Raw genomic sequence first — 19,003 nt, 5'->3', positions numbered from 1 at the left:
GAACAAGTGGACTAGACTATTCCTTTATATACACAACTAATTAATATTTAACACAAGTTTAAAATTTATGATGAGACTAAAGTAAAACTAAAAGCTAGGGAAATCTGAATAAATTATGGACTTTATTAAAAAATAATGTATCAATCTTTTTCAATAGTTTTAATAAATGTGCCATACTAACGTTAAGATAGGAGAAACCAGGGGCATAGTATTCAGAAACCCTCTATACAATATTTATAACTTTTATATAAAGCTAAAACTATACTAAATTAAAACAGTTTTTAAAATAAGATTATAATTGGAATAATGGATCATACCTTTCTCTTGAACACCAGTTTTCTTCATCTGTCTAAGCAGATTTCCACTTCCTCTCAGAACTGTCTTCAAAGCTCTCAAACCCCAGTCATAATGTTGCTGAGGTGTCAAAAGTTCCCTTAAAGAAATGGAAATCACAAAAAAAATCACAAATCTATAGGAATTTCTTTTGTTTTCTTATTAAAAGAAATAAAGAATCTACTAGCACATAGAAATAAGTCCTAATATTACATTAATTTATAAAAAGAAACCAATCAACAGAAAATGATCACTCAAGTAAAATGTTAACGACGTGTATATATGGTTCTCAGGGATCAAGATAAACCTTCCAGGAACTGGCTCGTCATCTTAATGATGATAGTAAATGATAATTACCTGCTACTTTTACCTCTAAGGTCTTTAATCATCCATCTTGCTCTCAGTCTCTGACACTCTCGTTCTATCTCTTAAGCTGACATGGACTAGAATTCTAGGTTGCCTCAAGAAGCAAAAAGTCAATCTCTATTACTAAAAATCAGACATAGAAAAACTGTGAAAGAGTCCCTCCAAAGAATAGTAGGGTTTTGAGTGGTGAGCTGGTAAACCAGTTTAATAAATGTTATCTGGAAAGTACTCCAATAACATATTTTACAGGAAAAAAGTGAAATCAAATTAATAGTACTTATGAAAAACAAGTTGTTTTGAGCCAGATGTTTTTGTTATTCAAACTGAAATCTTTCCTATCAACATCTTAAGTACAATAAAATAACCAATATGAAAATCACTGAATAGGTAAATTGGACAAATATGAAAAATGGTCACTAATAACTACGTTCCATCATTGGAACTACAAAATATTAAAATATTTAAAACAGTACAACTCACCTGGATAGATTGAAGATAGCTACCAGTTTTCTGCCCAATACTTTAGCATCTTTAAAACCTTCTGAATAGAGAATAACTTCTGCAATAAGCTCATTGTCTGGGTGAGACATGGCCACTGGCCTAAAAAGCTGCTTAAGATTATCAGGCAGTTTTTGTCTTCCTCCATAACCTTTTCCAGCAGGATTCATAGTGATAAAAATTCCGGAATTAGAATTTATTTCTACCTGAAATATTAATTTAAAACATAGCATCAAATATTTGAAACTATAAAATATATTGCCAACCGAAGTTTTATTGTGTCATATTTTTACACATACATCTTACACCTTAGCAAAATGCGACCACTAGTATGTTAAACATCTCCTTACTCAACATATGATAAATGCCTTAGGAACTACATTACTTTACAGAGGTTCTTTAAAATCACTTTTTTGGAGCTAAAAGTTTAGGAAATAGTAACTAGTTTGAATGCATATTCATTCATTCAACATATGTTTACTAAAAGCCCTTCTTATTTTAGGTATTTTGCTAAGCACACAGAGACAACTCAAGTCAGTAATAGTTTATGCCCTCCTGGAGCCCATAGTTTATTAAATATTAGAAAGAAGCAATCAAAGTATTCCATTGTAGCACAGCGAAACAAAACCAACTAGTATCCATGAGGATGCGGGTTCAATCCCTGGCCTCACTCAGTGGGTTAAGGATCCCGTGTTGCTGTGTCTCTGGTGTAGGCTAGCAGCTGTAGCTCTGATTCGACCCCTAGCCTGAGAACTTCCATAAGCCATGAGTGCAGTCCTATAAAAAGCAAAAAAAAAAAAAAAAACAAAAACAAAAACAAAGAAAGAAAGAAGCAATCATAGTGTAATAAATGCTATGACAGGAAAGAGTATCTAGTGGGAGCATTTTCAACAAAGCCCTAAGAATAGAAAATTAGAACTAGAATGTGTAAACAATGAATAGACAATTAGGAGCTAGAAATATCTAGAGGAAAAAAAACCTGGCTATAAATGAAAAGAAAGGGAAAGGGCATAGTTGGAAAAGAAGATGAATTAAGGGAAGGTTTGCTTATGTTTTAATTATACTAAATATTATGTTACAGTATCATTTAATATTCCATATTATTTGGAAGGAAAATATGTGATAATATTTAATCAATGAGAAATGGTAGAGGAAGTGGGTAACTCTGAAATGTTCCTGAGAAGCAAATTCCAAAGCAAAGGAGGGAAGATTAGCTTGGACTGGGAGAAAGGATAATTTTTTCTAAGAGGAGGAAATGGAAAAAAAAAAAATGAACAGGGAAGAAAATAAATTTTGATGGCAGAGAGATTAAAAACTTAATAGTTTCTGTTTTCTTTGTGAAGAAAGAGTTTAAGCATTATGTAAATAACAATTGTTAACATTTTAAATAATTTGAAACTGGTCTTACTTTCTTGGCCTACCCTGAAAAACTTATATTGTGAAAATGTAATTATGTAAGAGGATAATTTCACACTTCTTTCAACTTTTGATATGTTCAGCATTATATATTATATGTATAAATTTATATTTTACATAAAATTAAGTTTATATACAATGATATAAATGCATAACTTCTATGGAGAGAAAAGAGGAACAGAAGAATTGTTAAGTGTTTATTGCTTTGAGTCATATAAAATGGTGATTGAAAACATAAAGTTCAGAATTAGACATAACTGAGTTCAATTCCCAGCCCCATGAGTTACTCTTAAATTTTCAAACCCTAGCTAACTCATCTGTAAAGTGAAATAACATATAATAGTACCTACCTCAAAGGATTGGGGTGAGTATTAAACGAAACAATACGTTAAAGCACTACATACAATGCCAGCACAGAGTAAATGTTCAATAAATGTTAACAAATATTATTATTACTAGATTATTCAATATTGAGAGTTTGAAGATGAATGGTGAAACTGGGACCAAAGAAGGGTGAGAAATTCACAGGTAAAAAGGTTTAACACAGTGGTCACAGATTAGAAAAAGGAGTACCAGGAAAAATAAAGATAGAATATTTGCCAGAGTATGAGTAATGCAAAGTCTTATAAAGTATTTTAATTCTTTAAATTCCCAATATATTCTATACCTCCTTGCCAAGCAGCTCACATACAGTTCTATGATTCTTCAAAGCATCTTGAATTGTCTGGATTTGCATAGAAACTGCAGACAGTACAGCTTCTTCAAGTCTATTGAATTCATCAAAGCAACCCCAGGCCCCACATTTCACCAAACCAACAAATATTCGTCCCATTGACTTCACATCGATGCCCTTAAAAATAACAATAAAAATTATATTCATTAAAAAATAATTAAGATATCTAACAATAATGTAATAATTTATGTCATTTAGTGAGAAGGTAATCATTTCACCCATCTACATGTCTTTTGTTCTTTTTTAAGTAGAGATTAAACAGCTACTCATTCAAAACCCAGAGAGGTTTCAAGCAATAAACAAATAATTCATGTGAAAACATTCTGGAAAGTACACAGAAATAAACAAATAAAAGATTTTATTTTAGTTATTCTTTAGGTCAAAATACAAATCCCACACTAAATGTTTTGAAAATGATTTAAGGTGAATTCAAGATTTTTTCCTTTTTCTATTCACTATCCTCTTTACAAAAAATGTTTTGCTACACTCTAACGTAAATCTTCATTCTATATCTAAAATTATTTATTTGCAGAGATCTCGTTGTGGCTCAGAGGGTTGAGAACCCAACATGGTATCCATGAGGACCCGGGCGCAACCCTTGGCCTCGTTCAGTGGGTTAAGGATCTGGTGTTGCCACAAGCTGCAGTGTAGGCTGCAGATGCAGCTTGGATCTCGCATTGCTGTTGTTGTGGTTCTGGTGTAGGCCTGCAGGTGCAGCTCTGATTCAATCCCCAACCCCAAAATTTCTATATGCCACATGTGTGGCTGTAAAAAAGAAAAAAAAAGAATAAAATGTAAGAAAATATCTAAAATTATTTACTTGCAATAGTCCTAGAAAATTTTTTGGATAATACTGCATGCAACCTCTCTCCATTTCACTTTTCATATAAAACAAACTCTGTTTTTCAAGTGAATAAAAAATACAGTGACTTTTTTGGCCACACCAGCAGCATGTGGAAGTTCCAAAGGCAGAGATCGAACCCATGCCACAGCAGTGACAACACCAGATCCCTAACTCACTGCACCACAAGGAAACTTCAAAAGTAGAGTCATTTTTAAGTTTCATGTATAAGTACATGAAAACTATTCTAAAAATCTAACATACTATTATATAGTTTGATAACTATTTACTCTACCTCATCACAATTAAAAACTAAAACTTGTCGTCCAAGAAGTCCACCTAAAGCCTTTACTGATTCTGTTTTTCCCGTTCCAGCTGGTCCATAAGGATTTCCTCCAAGTCCCATCTTCATGGCCTGGGTGAGCGTCAGGTAGCACTTGTCTGTCAGTGGAGTATAAACCAGCTTGGGGGCATTACCCTACACAAAGGAAATATAAAGTTCAAATACTCAGACTCTGTTCAACACTTACAAATACTATACAGTGTGAGACCCTAGTTAAAAAGTTAAGAACGCAACAAATAGGCTAACGTTAACATAGAAATATATCCAACATATTTTTTGTGAAAGAAACTTTCTAAAGCACAAACTAGTATTAAACTTACTTATTCCTCAATCATGTATGTTATTCTATCCTCATCTGATATACTGATAAGATTTTTCTCAAGTTCTTGATAACATCACAAAGACAAATCCAGAAATGGTATACAATTATTTATTTTACAACAAAATTCAATACAACTATATACAATAATCATTCTACTTTGTATTTTAAAATGCATGTAAATTACTTCCTTGAATCTTATGATCCTCACAAATCAGAACTACTTTGGAGAACTCAAAGTATAATTAACTTAAAAATTCTTATGAAATTAATAATTATATCCTGTCAAAATTTCTGTTAAATTTCAAGGAAAATAGATTCAAGTTTCATTTTATAGTTTTCCTTAATTTAGGTAGACATATTTGCATCTCAAAATACATTTCAGTTTTGAAAGGGCCAGCTGGCAAGTATCCTGAATATGCTTATTAACATAAATGTCAAAAATGTCCTGATGATTGATTCATTATGATGGAAAAAGGTAGGATACAGCTGGTTTTTCTGAGAATAGGTTACATGGACTAGGTTATTTGCTTGAAAATTCTTTACAAACTGAAAACATTTAATGAACTTTTTTTTTTTTTTTTTTGTCTTTTTGCCTTTTTTCTAGAGCCACTTGCACAGCATATGGAGGTTCCCAGGCTAGGGGTCTAATCGGAGCTGTAGCCACCGGCCTACGCCAGAGCCACAGCGATGCAGGATCCAAGCCGCATCTGTGACCTACACCACAGCTCACGGCAACGTCGGATCCTTAACCCACTGAGCAAGGCCAGGGATCAAACCTGCAACCTCATGGTTCCTAGTCGGATTTGTTAACCACTGTGCCATGACAGGAACTCCTTAATGAACATTTTTTAACTGCACTAATTTTGGCCTTGTATAAGGAGGCACAAACCAAACATTAAGGGTGCCTACATTCAATTCTCCTTGGATTAAAGATATCTTTCAAATTCTATATAAAGAAATACAACTCTAAGAAAAGGTACATTTAGAGAATTCAGCAAAGCACTGCCATTATTTTAACTATTTTGCAAATTTTTAAAAATTTTTTTCTGATGTAATTTTCTAGTTATGATAAAATAGAAAGAAGACAATAAGACAAAAAATCCTTCAGTTACAATTAAAATAAAAATAACTTTCAGGGAGTCCCATCATGGTACAGAGGAAAAGACTCCAACTAGGAACCATCAGGTTGTGGGTTCAATCCCTGGCCTCGCTCAGTAGGTTAAGGATCTGTCATTGCTGTGGCTCTGGTGTAGGCCGGAAGCTGTAGCTCTGATTTGACCCCTAGCCTGGGAACCTCTATATGCTGTGGATGTGGCCCTAAAAAAGCAAAAATAAATAAATAAATAAATAAATAAATAAATAAAAATAAATAAAAATAACTTTCATTCAATAGCAAATTTCCTTTAAAGCAAATAATTTATAACTAAAAAATTAAACATTTCTGCCACAAGCCATACCTGATACTCATATGTATACTGAAGTTCAGAATCCACCATTTGAACATAACATGTATGATCATTTTTCATATAGAATCTAACTTGTTTTTTCCAAGCCCAGTCTTCAGTTTTATGAACTTGAACTTGGTTTAACTGCTTCACCACATCAATATTATGAATGATATCAAGAATTAGTGCTTTAAGTTTAAGCTCCAGAATGCCAGATTCTATATACGATTAAAAATAATTGGAGAAAATGTTAGTCTGAGACTTATGTACTTAGGATTACATATATACAGGTGATTACTTAATGAATTTAAATGGTAATTTCATGATAATTTGAATGGTACAGTAACACATATCATGTGAGTCAAAAGAGAACATCAAATCCACCAGTAAGAAATAAGAATTTTATGTGTGAAAATCAAGGCAACAAAATTCAATGGAAAATGAGTTCTGGTTCCTTTTGCAAGAGCGCAAAGCGCACTGAGCCTGTGCCCCCCTCTGAGTGCATTATAAGACACGAACGACATGGACCAAATTGCCATTTAGGACTCTGAAAAAGTAAAGACTATCAGGCAAGCTGGGGAAGGGCAGAATTGGAGTGCCACCAAACCAGTGGTGAACTTACCTTTTTCTTTTTCTTTTTTTTTTTTCCTCTCTTGTATCCCTAGGCCTAGCCTAATGCTGCCACAAACCCAGACTGGTATAGACAGACAGAGCTCCAGGAGAAGGACTCTAGCCCAGGCTTGAAAAGCAGAAAAGGAATCTCCTGGAAGCCATAGCACTAGCAGCTAGGACCCACAAGTGCCTAAAACTCTGAATGAAGGAATTCTTCCTCAGAAATCAAAGGAGCTTGATCCCAAGAGAGAGGGACAAACCCCAATTGCTTTTTTCCTTCTCTAGTCTCCCATATATTGGTCCAAGACATGGGCAGAGTCACAGAAAGTGCACAGGTGGTAGTTTTCTGGCCAGAGGACCAAAAGAGAAGCCCAGGGAAGCCACACCACTGTGAAGATCATGGAAGGGGAGAAGACTGGAAAAGCAGCTCTATAAACTTGTTTATTATGAATTCCTGGTCTCAGCCTAAAGCTGTGCAGGTATCATCCTAAACATTAAACCAAAGACTTATAACTGGCCACTAGGTGGCACACATGTGGAAATGATCAGAAGATGTGACAAGTACTTATAAAGACTAAAAACAGTATCAACATTGGAAGCACAACCCACAAAAGGAGGGCTGAAACCCAACAAGATCGTCAATGGAATATACATGTAAGACTGGGTCACTTCGTTGTACAGCAGAAATTATCACAACCTTGTAAATTAACTATACTTCAATAGAACTTTACAAATAAAATAAAATAAATGTTCAAATAACCCGAAAGTAGACAGAAAACAGAACATTTTTCCATACCAGTAGTCCCTGGATCCTCAGAATTTGTATCAATGTTAGTATAGTGTTCTAACTTATTCACCAGTTGTGTTTCAATCTGATGAAGACTATGATCTTTGATGGCATTTTCTACATCTTCAGTGAATTTAATCTGCTCTGCCAAGCATAATATCTAATGAATAAAGATAAAAATTATTTTTAAAAGGTGAATTTACTTAGAAATATTTTATAAAATTTAAGGAAAGATACCTTTTCCAAATTTTCAGTTACATATTGACTCTCTGTAGCCTAATGTCTCACTGGTACCTCAAATATTGATAGAGCAATACATTTGTAGAAAAAGCATTTTAAGCTTACTTCCCAGAACTCAGCTCATTCTGTTCTCCTATAGGCCTATTTCCAGGTCTTGGGACCCACCAAGTTTATAATAACCCAGGTGCCTTTGTACTTTCTTCCCATGACTCTCTCCTCATAAATGGTTTCTTTTCAACCAGTAAGAAGATGAAAGATATCAGAGTATGATGCATTCTGTTTAATAAAAAGGGTCATCTTCTAGCATTCCAAAATAATCTCCCAGTATACTAGTGAAGTCTGCAATTTCAAAATGCTAATTTTTCTTACATTAAGATCTGTTTTAATCTTTCAATCTAATATCCATAAGTCAAAACTAAATATAGATCGACTGATATCTCCATGTTTATATAAAACATGGAATATTAAAACTAAGAGAATTTCTATAATAGTATCAATATTGCAAGGCTACTAATAAAGCAAATTACATTTAAATACCAGCTATTGAAAACTTATATTAAAATACTTTGACAGAGTTTGTGGATAATTAAGGAAAACTGATATCCTTTAAAGACATGATCCATCACCATATGACAACACTAAACCTACTGACTAATTACTATTGAACAGACTTTTTCTGATATGTATCTTTCAGCATTCAGAAAATATCACCAACTGCCTCTGTTTATCAGATTAACTCATTAACTATCAACATATATAAATTTTAAGACAATATGGTAGGCTAAGCTACTTTTTGCTCCAACTTAGGATACATATAATTAACACATTAAGTTCTTTAATGAAAGAGAAAGCCAATTAATAAGTTCCCAGGGCAAAGTCATCTCCCATACATTGTAATACAAAACTCACCAGCTTCTTTAATCATGCATATGATGAAGCATTTAAAGCAGATACAAATCTGCTTTTTGAGAAAAGACTTTGCTCTTTAATTTTCATATGAAAATATTCACTTGCCACATCAAAACTAATATTTGTATATGTGGATTTCCTTTCAAGCAATATTACTGAATTTCTGCATTATAAATGCACATCAGTATCTCAATTTTTAATAATCTGCTATATGATTTCTGCAAGAGGCTAATAGAAATGATACCCCAGTTACAGTCTTGACTAATTTTCATGTCATATTACCATTAAGATACATAAAGAGACACTAATATCTTAATTACCTAAAATGTAATGATCACTAAGGGTGCCTTACAAACATATATGATTTAAACTTCAAAATAAGTTGCCATGTAGGTATTATCATACCCTCTTAGCTAACTGTCAAAAACGATCACTCAGAATATAACTGGCAGAGGTATGATTTGAACCAACATCTGTCAGATTCTTTCCACTTTATCATGCTGTCTACTTCCCAGACCTGAAAGTGCCTTCTCTATGTTACTTCAGGTCCTTACAAAAATGTCTTCAGAGAACTGAATTAAGAGTACACAGTAACTTTTACTGGACATTTGCGTAACAAGTTATACCACCCAACCCCCTTACATAAATACTCTTGGGATAGATTTTTCTTAACATTAACTGCTAATAAACCAGAATTCTTTTTTTTTTTTTGGTAGATAATGAACTATTTATATTTTTAGTAGTTCACATTTTTACAGAGATAATTAACTATTTACATTTTTAGCAGTTCACATTTTTATTTGACTGCTCAGAGCCCAGAACTAAGTTTCAAGATCAAATCCAGCAACATTCCTTAGCCTGTGGTTCTCAGTATATCTCCTGATCAACTGTCATTTCCCCAATCCAATAATTATGCAATTCTTACATTTGCATATTTTTAAATATTGTACATTTTATTCTAAGTCAATTTAAATGCTACCTGAAGTTGACAGAGTACTAGTATATATTTCCAGAGGTAACAGAGCTTGGAATGGCATTATTATCACTGATGATTACTTTTATTTTTCTCTAAGAACTTACAATTTTTTAAACATATTTTAGTTTGACTCAAATTGCTAAAGGACGCAAGTGACGTGAATGACAAAACACCTAAGAATCTAAAATGTTTCAAGTTCCCTATTTAACTTCTCATGCTTTAAAAGAACCAACATAAAAACATGTCCCAAAGCTACTAAACGTTTTAATGTGGAAAATAACAGCTGGGTAGATTTTCCTGTGAGAAATCATAGGATATCTCAGTACATGCCTTTCATATTCCCTACGAAATAAAGTTCCTGATATCCTACTTCTGTGGTGTTAGTCTAAACCAGCAATAAAACAAATCCTGGACAAGGCAAGACATGTAACCCAAGCCTTAGTGCTACACTTTAATAAGGCTCAATGAGTTGTTTGTTTGTCTTTTGTCTTTTGAGGGCAGAACCCGCGCATGTGGAGGTTGCCAGGCCATAGGTCGAATCAGAGCCACAGTTGCCGACCTACACTACAGCCACAGCAACACCAGATCCAAGCCACATCTGCAGCCTACACCAGAGTTCATGGCAATGCCGGATCCTTAACCCACTGAGCAAGACCAAGGATAGAACCTGCAACCTCATGGTTACCAGTCGGATTTGTTTCTGCTGTGCCACAATGGCAACTCCCAGAACACATTTTTTAAGACACCTATCTAGTACCCAGTCTTACAGGAATGAGTTCCTATGAAGACTAAGTTGCTGCGATCTCTACACCAATCACGTTACCTAGCTCTCTGCGTCCCTGCCAAGGTTCTACTTTGGTGTTATGACTATATTTCAGCCCTACACTAACACTCTGCTAAACCCCTGCGAGATCCAACCTCTTATACCAGTCCATGGGAAGGATGGAGGACAACATTATAGATCCTATACCTCTCCATCAATGATGGACTAATCATCTGGAACCATGCAACTACCACACAACTGACTCTTCCTCAATTGTGACTCTTCCTTAGTTCCTGGATAGCTTAGATCTTGACAGGCCTTCTGCTTGAAAGCATCCAAATTATAGCAAACTAATGGAGCTAGAAGAGGACTTCACTAGCATGCAGCTTCTCCCTCACATTTTACACCTGAAGGAAACTCAGAAGTTAAGCATTTGTCACTGTTAACTGTCAAAGGAAGAGCAAAGATGCCAGTTGTTTGAGTCTCCTGACCTCTAGACCAGGATCTTCCAATGATACCATTCCTACCTCTATTCTAGACATAAGCCCTCTTACCTGTGAAGGAAAAAAGGATGGGTCAATTGCACCTTGAGAATTTCGTCCAAGAGTAACACATTCTATCAACAACTCTTTCAAAGTTTGCTTCATTTCCAAGGCTAAATCATTTAACCAAGTCTGAAAATAAAATCAGAAATATATTATTTCTTATTACACAAGTTATATAACAAATATACAATCTAATGATCCTATTATTTATTGCAGGAGGAGGGTTATAATTTCTTATTGATTCTCACACTCCCAAAATGTATTTTATTATGATTATTTATGGAATTTATTATTTTTTATTAATTAAATTAATTAATAAATTGAAGAAATTAAATTAATTAATTTATTATTAATTAATTAAATTGAAGAAAACTTTTTTTTTTCACTTCTTGGAATAACAATAAGTGTGAAAACTCAAACATTTGTCATTAGCTATTGCTATCATCTACACAAACCAAAAAAAAAATTTTAAAGTAACCCATTCATTTCATCATTATGACAAATCAAACTAGATAATTCAGCTAATAAATTAAAGCCAGAGTGACTAGCTAAGACCCCTGGCTCATGCTATACTGTTGATCTCATGTTCAGAAAGCTGTAACCATAGGAAGGGATTTTTTTCATTAGGGCGAACCACATTATTTAAGGAGTTAAGCTCCCTCTTCAAACAAAACTAACTCTGTTTCAAAGTGCAAACAATACATTTGATTACAGATAAAATAATAAAAATTAACTGAAGTGAAAACAATGGCAATTGATTAAAAACAGTAATGAATATTTAAGAATCACTACTTAACTTCAAAAAACTGTTATCATTTGCAATAAAATTTAAGGGCAAAAAGCACAATCTGAAAGAGCTTTTCATTATTACCTACTTTAAGTTTTAGCTTTTTATTGCTTATCTTTAGAGCACTTTCCAGTATTAAAAATAGCACAAACTTCTGCCCCAAGAATGAAAAGCTCTCAGTGCAAGGCAACAGACTCCTACTCTGCTAGTCATCACGGGAGCTTCCAAAGCTCCAATTTTCCTTTAATGGCAAAACTTCACTAGCCCAGCTGCTAAAAGCTTTTTCTCTCTACTCATCTGGTCCCAACAAAACCAGAAGAAAGGAAAATAACAACAACAACAAAAACAACAAAACCTTTCACAAACATCAGTGTTACTTAATAAACTTTCTATGATTTCATTCACTACTCTTATATACTCAACATCCAATAAAATGTTGAAGCCTAAGCAGGAATAGTTTACTAAACTGAATTGATACAGGCATGATAAAGCATGGCCTTGACTTCCAGTTGGAAGATAATTTGGAACCTAAAAATTACAATTCAATGTAGTATATCCTATTGTTATTTGGTTTTAGCTACATAACTATAAGAGGCTTTGATTGTTCAATTCTAGTCCTGTAGAACCAATTAATCAATAGTTGTTCTATAAAAGGTACTGTTTTCAAGTTTACTTGCTCATTCAAATCATCTTATACAACTAAGATTTTAGAGAAAAAGAAAACAAAAACTTAACGAGTTCATATATTCCAAACACCATAGTATACTTAACCAGTTATTTCATTTTATTTTTAACAGAAAGTCTTTGTAATGGCTAGGTGGACTCCCACTTTACAGTTAAGAAAACAAATGCTCTAAGTTACATAGCTAATAAGTTGTGGAGCTAAGATTAACATCCAAGTCTTTTTGACTCCAAAGCAAAAAAAAAAGTTTTCATAATTGCATGCTGCCTTCCAAAAACTAAAAATCCATCTTCTCTTTAATATCATATTATTCTCAACCTAACAAAACTTATTTTTTTAAAATAAAAGTTTCCTTAAAGGTCTAAATTAACCAACTTATTCTACAAATCAACTAAATTACTTTTGATACAAATTTCATATAGTTAATTCTTTTTATTTTCACGCTTGGAAAAGAATTACTTACCTCTACATTATTTGACAGAAGAACTTTATTTTTAAAAGGTACAACTTCTCCTTCTAAAGATTTCATTGCAGTTATATGTTTTGATTCCTCATCAAAGCATACACTGTTAATACCTACATTACAAAGGCAAAAATTTAAATGCAAAAGCATAAAGACATATTTAACAGATATTATACATGATTACCATTTAATACACAATGTATACATCATAATATACATTATAATATATGATAATTATATTAATTCAATTATGTAGTGTAATAGAATAGCTTTTCATAACCCAAAACCAGAAACAACCCAAATGGCCATTAGGTGAAGGGAGAACTTGTGATATACTCAAAAAATTGACTACTTTCAGCAATAAAAAGGAATAAAATATAGCTATAAGTATCTTGAAAACTTTATGAAGAGCAGAAAAAAGCCAGGTTCAAATGAGTACCTAAGAATACATATTGATGGTCCCATTTATACGATATGAGGCAAAGAGATAAGAGGATGTGGAGGGGGTGGGCAAACAAGACTCCCCTTCCCCCAAATTTGCACTCACTTTACAGTATATAAAAAAACTTACAACACATTACCTAATTTTGACTTTCAGAAAAACTCTGTAAGTTACTATTTCCAGTTTAAAGAAACCAGGTTTCAGAAGTATACTAATAACTAATGAATAGGTAAAGATAGAGCTTGAAAACAAGCTTGCTGTTTCCAAGCGCTCTTTCCACTATCTCCCACAGCCCAAACCACAATCACAGATAAGACTCTAAAGCTTCAGATATACAGTGGTTAGTAAGTATATCCGTCAAGCACCAGAGAATAAGTATTTTGGACTTTTACAGGGCATAAAGTCTGTGTCAACTACTCAACTCTATGCTTAAGCACAAAAGCAGCTATAGACAACAATGGGCCTGGCTTTATTCCTTCCAACAATATCTTATTTAAAAAAAAAAAAAGGTAGCAAATCAGATTTGGTCTGTGGACCCGAAGTTTGCTGCTCTCTATTTATAAGTGAAGATGACGAAACTGTTTCACTTAATTTGAAAAATACAGCTCTCTTCTGGAAGTTTTCTGGTGGCTAAGCAGGTTACAGATCTGGCGTTGTTACTGCTGTGACATGGGTCACTACTGTGGCATGGGTTTGATCCCTGACCCAGGGAACTTCCACATGCCATGGGTGCAGCCAAAAAGAAAAAAGAAAAATATATCTCTTTTCCAACAAATAATATTTCAAGAATAACCATCATTGTTTTCATAGCAAACTGACATGTAGTTCCATATGTAATTACCCAACTAAAGTGATTCAACAACATTGAAGCATATGGCACTGTTATTCTACACTTTTTACCAGGAAATCTCACCTATCCCCATAGTCTAATTATTATCTATACACAGATTACTCCCAATTTTACATCTCCATCCCAAGTATCTCTACTAATAACAATTGCCTACTGCGTATCTTCACTGGGTCGTCACTCAGGAGACCTAAACTCAATAATGAAGGGATATGTTCTCTTCACTTGCAGGCCTCTGCACTTCCTATTCCGTCTGCCTCCCCATTTTTCCTTTAGCTAAGATCCACACTTTCTTCGGATCCCACCTGAGATATCATCCTTTCATACCAAAAACCGAGGTAAATGTCTTCATAGACACAGCTATAACACCACATACTCACAGTGACCATAGAAATTGTCATATACTGTATTTGTCAACTTACTAGTTTCCCTTGGCTACTAAACTATAAGCTCTATGAATGTACGACCTGTGTTTTATTCAATAGTCTGCATAAGAGCCTAACATGACTGGCAGATAGCTGAAACTCAGAGAGCTGCTGAATAAAGTTGGATCTTACCAGCAAACAACTTCTTAAGGTGAGACTGAATCACTGATGGGTTAGTAGACTGGCCCAGTATTTCTAATAAGTCATCATCACCAATAAAGTAAAATCTTGGGAATGCTGAGCGTTTTTCCTTAAAAAAATTAAAAACAAAAAGAATAATCTCCTTTTAAATAATTAAGGTATTAAAGTATGCTATAATTTATTATATAAGGATTTTTTCTAAAAACATACCTCTAAAAATTCATTTAATGATTTCTGGCATCTTTGAAGTTGATCAAGTATCGTAAGTAGAGTATTTCTGATTCCTGCATGAGTAGTTAATGTCGTGACTCTATTGTCTTTCTTGATGTCAGTCATTATTGATCTGAAGAAGGAAAAAAAAGGTGTTTTCACACCTATTTTAACCATTTCTGGCTGAGAGATATGGAGACTTTTTGCCTGCTTAAAACAAACTAGTAACATAATTATAACAGCAACACATCATTATGCTTCTAGTAGATAGTGCTCAAAATTAATAATATTTCATTACCATTTTTAACCCCCATCATTGCACATTCTCCTATTTCATTCATTCAGTAAACAAATATGCAGCCCTACCTCACAGAGATGAAGGTCCAGTGACAGATATAAAATAACTTGTCCAAATATTCAAATAAAATTAAGATAAATGCTAAGAAGCAAAAGTACAAAGGATTGTTAACGGGACAACCCCTAACCTATGACATCTTACTGGAAGTAATTTAAACTGGGATTTGAATGATGAATAATTTAACGTCAATGAGTAGGAGGGAAACAATTTCTGACAAAGACTTTGAGAAAGAGCTTGGTATGTTTGAGAAACTAAAGGCTAGAATAGCTAAAGCCAAAAAAGGAGTGCAGCACAAGAAAAGGCTAGAGAAACAGGTAAGAAGCATATCCTCTGATGTGCGTTATCCTCAGAGCAAGAGAAAACCATTTTAAAGCTTTACTTAATGTCATAAAGGAAAAAGGTGATGTGACTTTATTTTTAAAGACTACTCTGACTGTTGTATGAAAAAAAAAAAAAAAAAAACCTTACTGGAGAAGACAAGAATAAGTCACAAGATTAGACAGTAGTCCAAGTGAGTGACAATAAAATACTTTAGAATAAATCAAAGAAGTAGAGATATAAGAGATATAATAGACAAGTAGGTTAGAGTCAACAAAATTTGGTAATTTAGTGGATTTGGAAGTGGAGGGAGAAGTCTAAAATAACCATTATGCTTCTGCTTTGCACAATTAGGTGGTACCATTTATTGGGAAAGAAATCAGAAAGAGAAAAGACTTGTGGGAAAGTCATTTGGGGTAAACTCATGAATTTAGTTTTGACATGTTGAGGATGTTTAGTACATTTGAAGCTCAGAAGAGACATATAACCTCAATATATGTGAGGAAATTTCAACAAATAAAAGAGAACTGATTCTAGAATGGTTAAGATAATTATGGAAAAAACATTACAGAATGAGAAAAGAACCTAAGGCTGGGGAATGTCTACATCTAAATGTTTAGAGAGGGCTGAGGACTAGGAACCAAGAGTGGAACCAGAGAGACAGGAAAAAAACCAAAGAGAACAGTATCACAGAAGCGAAGGGAGTAGCTTTTCCAAGAAAGAAGATATGTTCAAGTCTATTAAGTACCAATCAGAGATAAAGTAAAATGAGAAATGAAAAATGCCCATCAGATTTATAACAGGAAAGTCATTGCTAACTTCAGGAAATATTAGGTCATATATTAGTAATATTATTATCACTACTATCATTATACTATGGAAATATTATAATATTAGGTAGCATAGTAAAGAGAGAAACCAGACCAAAATGATTTAAGAAGTAAATAGCTGGGCACAGTGGTTAACGAATCCGACTAGGAACCGTGAAGTTGCGGGTTCGCTACCTGCCCCTTGCTCAGTGGGTTAACAATCCGGCGTTGCCGTGAGCTGTGGTGTAGGTTGCAGACGCGGCTTGGATCCCGCGTTGCTGTGGCTCTGGCGTAGGCCGGTGGCTACAGCTCCGATTCAACCCCTAGCCTGGGAACCTCCATATGCCGCGGGAGCGGCCCAAGAAATAGCAACAACAACAACAACAACAAAAAGACAAAAGACAAAAAAAAAAAAGAAGTAAATAGCTGAATGATAGAAAACAGTTTCTCAGGAAGACTTTTGCAGAAAAAAAAATTGAAGACACAGGTAACATTAATAATGTAAAAGTAACTAACTTGTTTAAGTATCTGGCAATATGAATATGAATAAAAAACTGTCATACGTCTTTATACTGACCTAAAATCTTCATCAACTCTGTTGAAGCGTGTCTGTTCCTTTGGCAATGCTCCACGGCCAAAAATGGGTTCCAAATATACCCACTTTCTCTGAATATGGTTTAAATTCTGTAGGTACTCATCTAACTCTGCAAGTTTTCTTTCCCAAATTGACACTTTATCTTCAAATCCTTTATAATAAGGAGAATCCTTTAAAGATTGAAGAAGGCATCTATTATCTCCAACTTGATTTACCATATCTTTCCAGTCTTTAATCAGCTTGATAGTTCGACTTTGGCTGTCTTCATAATCAGTCAGTGTAAATACTGCTCCAACTCCCCAAAGATCAAGTTCACGTAAAGCTTCTCTGATTGTAACTTCACCTTGCGCCCGAATATTTAAATCCTATTCAATACGAAATATCCATATTTATTATTTCAACATTATCATATAAATAAGTTATAAGATATCTATTTTATAAGAAGATATACTTTTACTTGGCTTTTGACTATAAGGCCAAAAAAAAGTGTAAGTGGATATATTTTACATGCAGTCCAAGAGAATTACTGGCTAACATATCAAGCGATATCAGATATTAAGTATCTAGGTCCACATGATCAAAATACAAAGTTCTGCCTTATGCTTTTTACTTCTAAAAACAAAATGGAAAATTTAAGCATCTGTTGCAAAACACAAAAATATTTAAAATTTTCAGACCTCAGCAATTTTATTGTAACTTAACTGTAAGTTCCAATACATCTAAAATGATTAACAATCATCTAGAGTTACCTCCTACGGCATATTTTTTAAGCTTATGATTATCTACATAAGCTCCAAGATTATTGGCAAACATAAAAGGATATATAATAGACAGAAAACAAAACAATTTGTCATCAAGAATCCTTTCATTTTTAGGAGTTCTCTTCATGGCTCATCAGAAACGAATCTGACTAGCATCTATGAGGAAGCAGGTTCGATTCCCGGCCTCACTCAGTGGGTTAAGGATCTGGTGTTGCCGTGAGCTGTGGTGTAGATTGCAGATGTGGCTCAGATCTGGTGTTGCTGTGGCTGTGGCATAGGCCAGTGGCTACAGCTCCAATTCAACCCCTAGCCTGGGAACCTCCACATGCCACAGGAGTGGCCCTAAAAAGCAAGAAAAAAAAAGAATCCTTTCATTTTTACATTGAATGGGCAGATAGAAAATAAAGTCTGCTATTTATGATATAATTGTGCAAGTCTTACTTTTACAAAAGACCTTTGCTAAACCTGTTAGTGGAGTGATTCCTTATTTAGTTCTCTGAATTTCTGTACCATTTAGCTTCTTTTTATAACATATCCTATAATTTTAAATGTATTTTATGTAAAAAGATTTGTATTTGTTTTTTGATTAAAGCTGACTCCCTTCTTAAAGAAGGCACTTTATTTCATATGTTTTCTCTCTTAAGAAGGGGATTACATTGTTTCTATACCCCCCATCTATGGATTCAGATGTATTACTAATGAAAGAATACTGTAATAATGGAACCTGGTCACTACTTCAAGGAAAGAAAGAAATTTAACTTGCTATTTTATTTAAACAAGATATAAAGGAAAATTGTATGTTAACAATGGTCAGATCTATGAGATACCTATAAAAGTGATTCTTACTTTAAGGTCTGAAGCTTTGGCAACAATTGTATCTGCTACTCTAAGCAGATCACCAAAAAGTAACTTTTCTAGACTAGTTCCCCTAGGAAGGCCAAGTAGACGAAAAAGGTCAAGCCAGTGATCCGGAGAAAGATGCTCCCCTCTTACATATTTCAAGATAGGAACTGCAATCTGTTAAAAAGAAGAGGGG

At 33.9% G+C, this 19,003-nt stretch overlaps 1 protein-coding gene across 1 annotated transcript in view; it reads right to left on the bottom strand.

Annotated features, from left to right (window-relative positions):
- DYNC2H1 (dynein cytoplasmic 2 heavy chain 1) overlaps positions 1–19,003 on the bottom strand; it is a 319,035-nt gene that overhangs the window by 250,781 nt on the left and 49,251 nt on the right. The window contains 12 exon segments of the mRNA XM_021062717.1: positions 318–433; positions 1,180–1,403; positions 3,281–3,463; positions 4,483–4,665; positions 6,310–6,515; positions 7,706–7,856; positions 11,139–11,258; positions 13,062–13,174; positions 14,908–15,025; positions 15,127–15,259; positions 17,189–17,571; positions 18,814–18,984. Coding sequence (XP_020918376.1) covers positions 318–433; positions 1,180–1,403; positions 3,281–3,463; positions 4,483–4,665; positions 6,310–6,515; positions 7,706–7,856; positions 11,139–11,258; positions 13,062–13,174; positions 14,908–15,025; positions 15,127–15,259; positions 17,189–17,571; positions 18,814–18,984 — 2,101 coding nt within the window.

This window comes from Sus scrofa, chromosome 9 (assembly GCF_000003025.6).
Source record: "Sus scrofa isolate TJ Tabasco breed Duroc chromosome 9, Sscrofa11.1, whole genome shotgun sequence".
NCBI classification, from domain to species: Eukaryota; Metazoa; Chordata; class Mammalia; order Artiodactyla; family Suidae; genus Sus; species Sus scrofa.
Note: the sequence above shows the minus strand (reverse complement) of the source record. Positions and strands in the feature narration are given on the sequence as shown.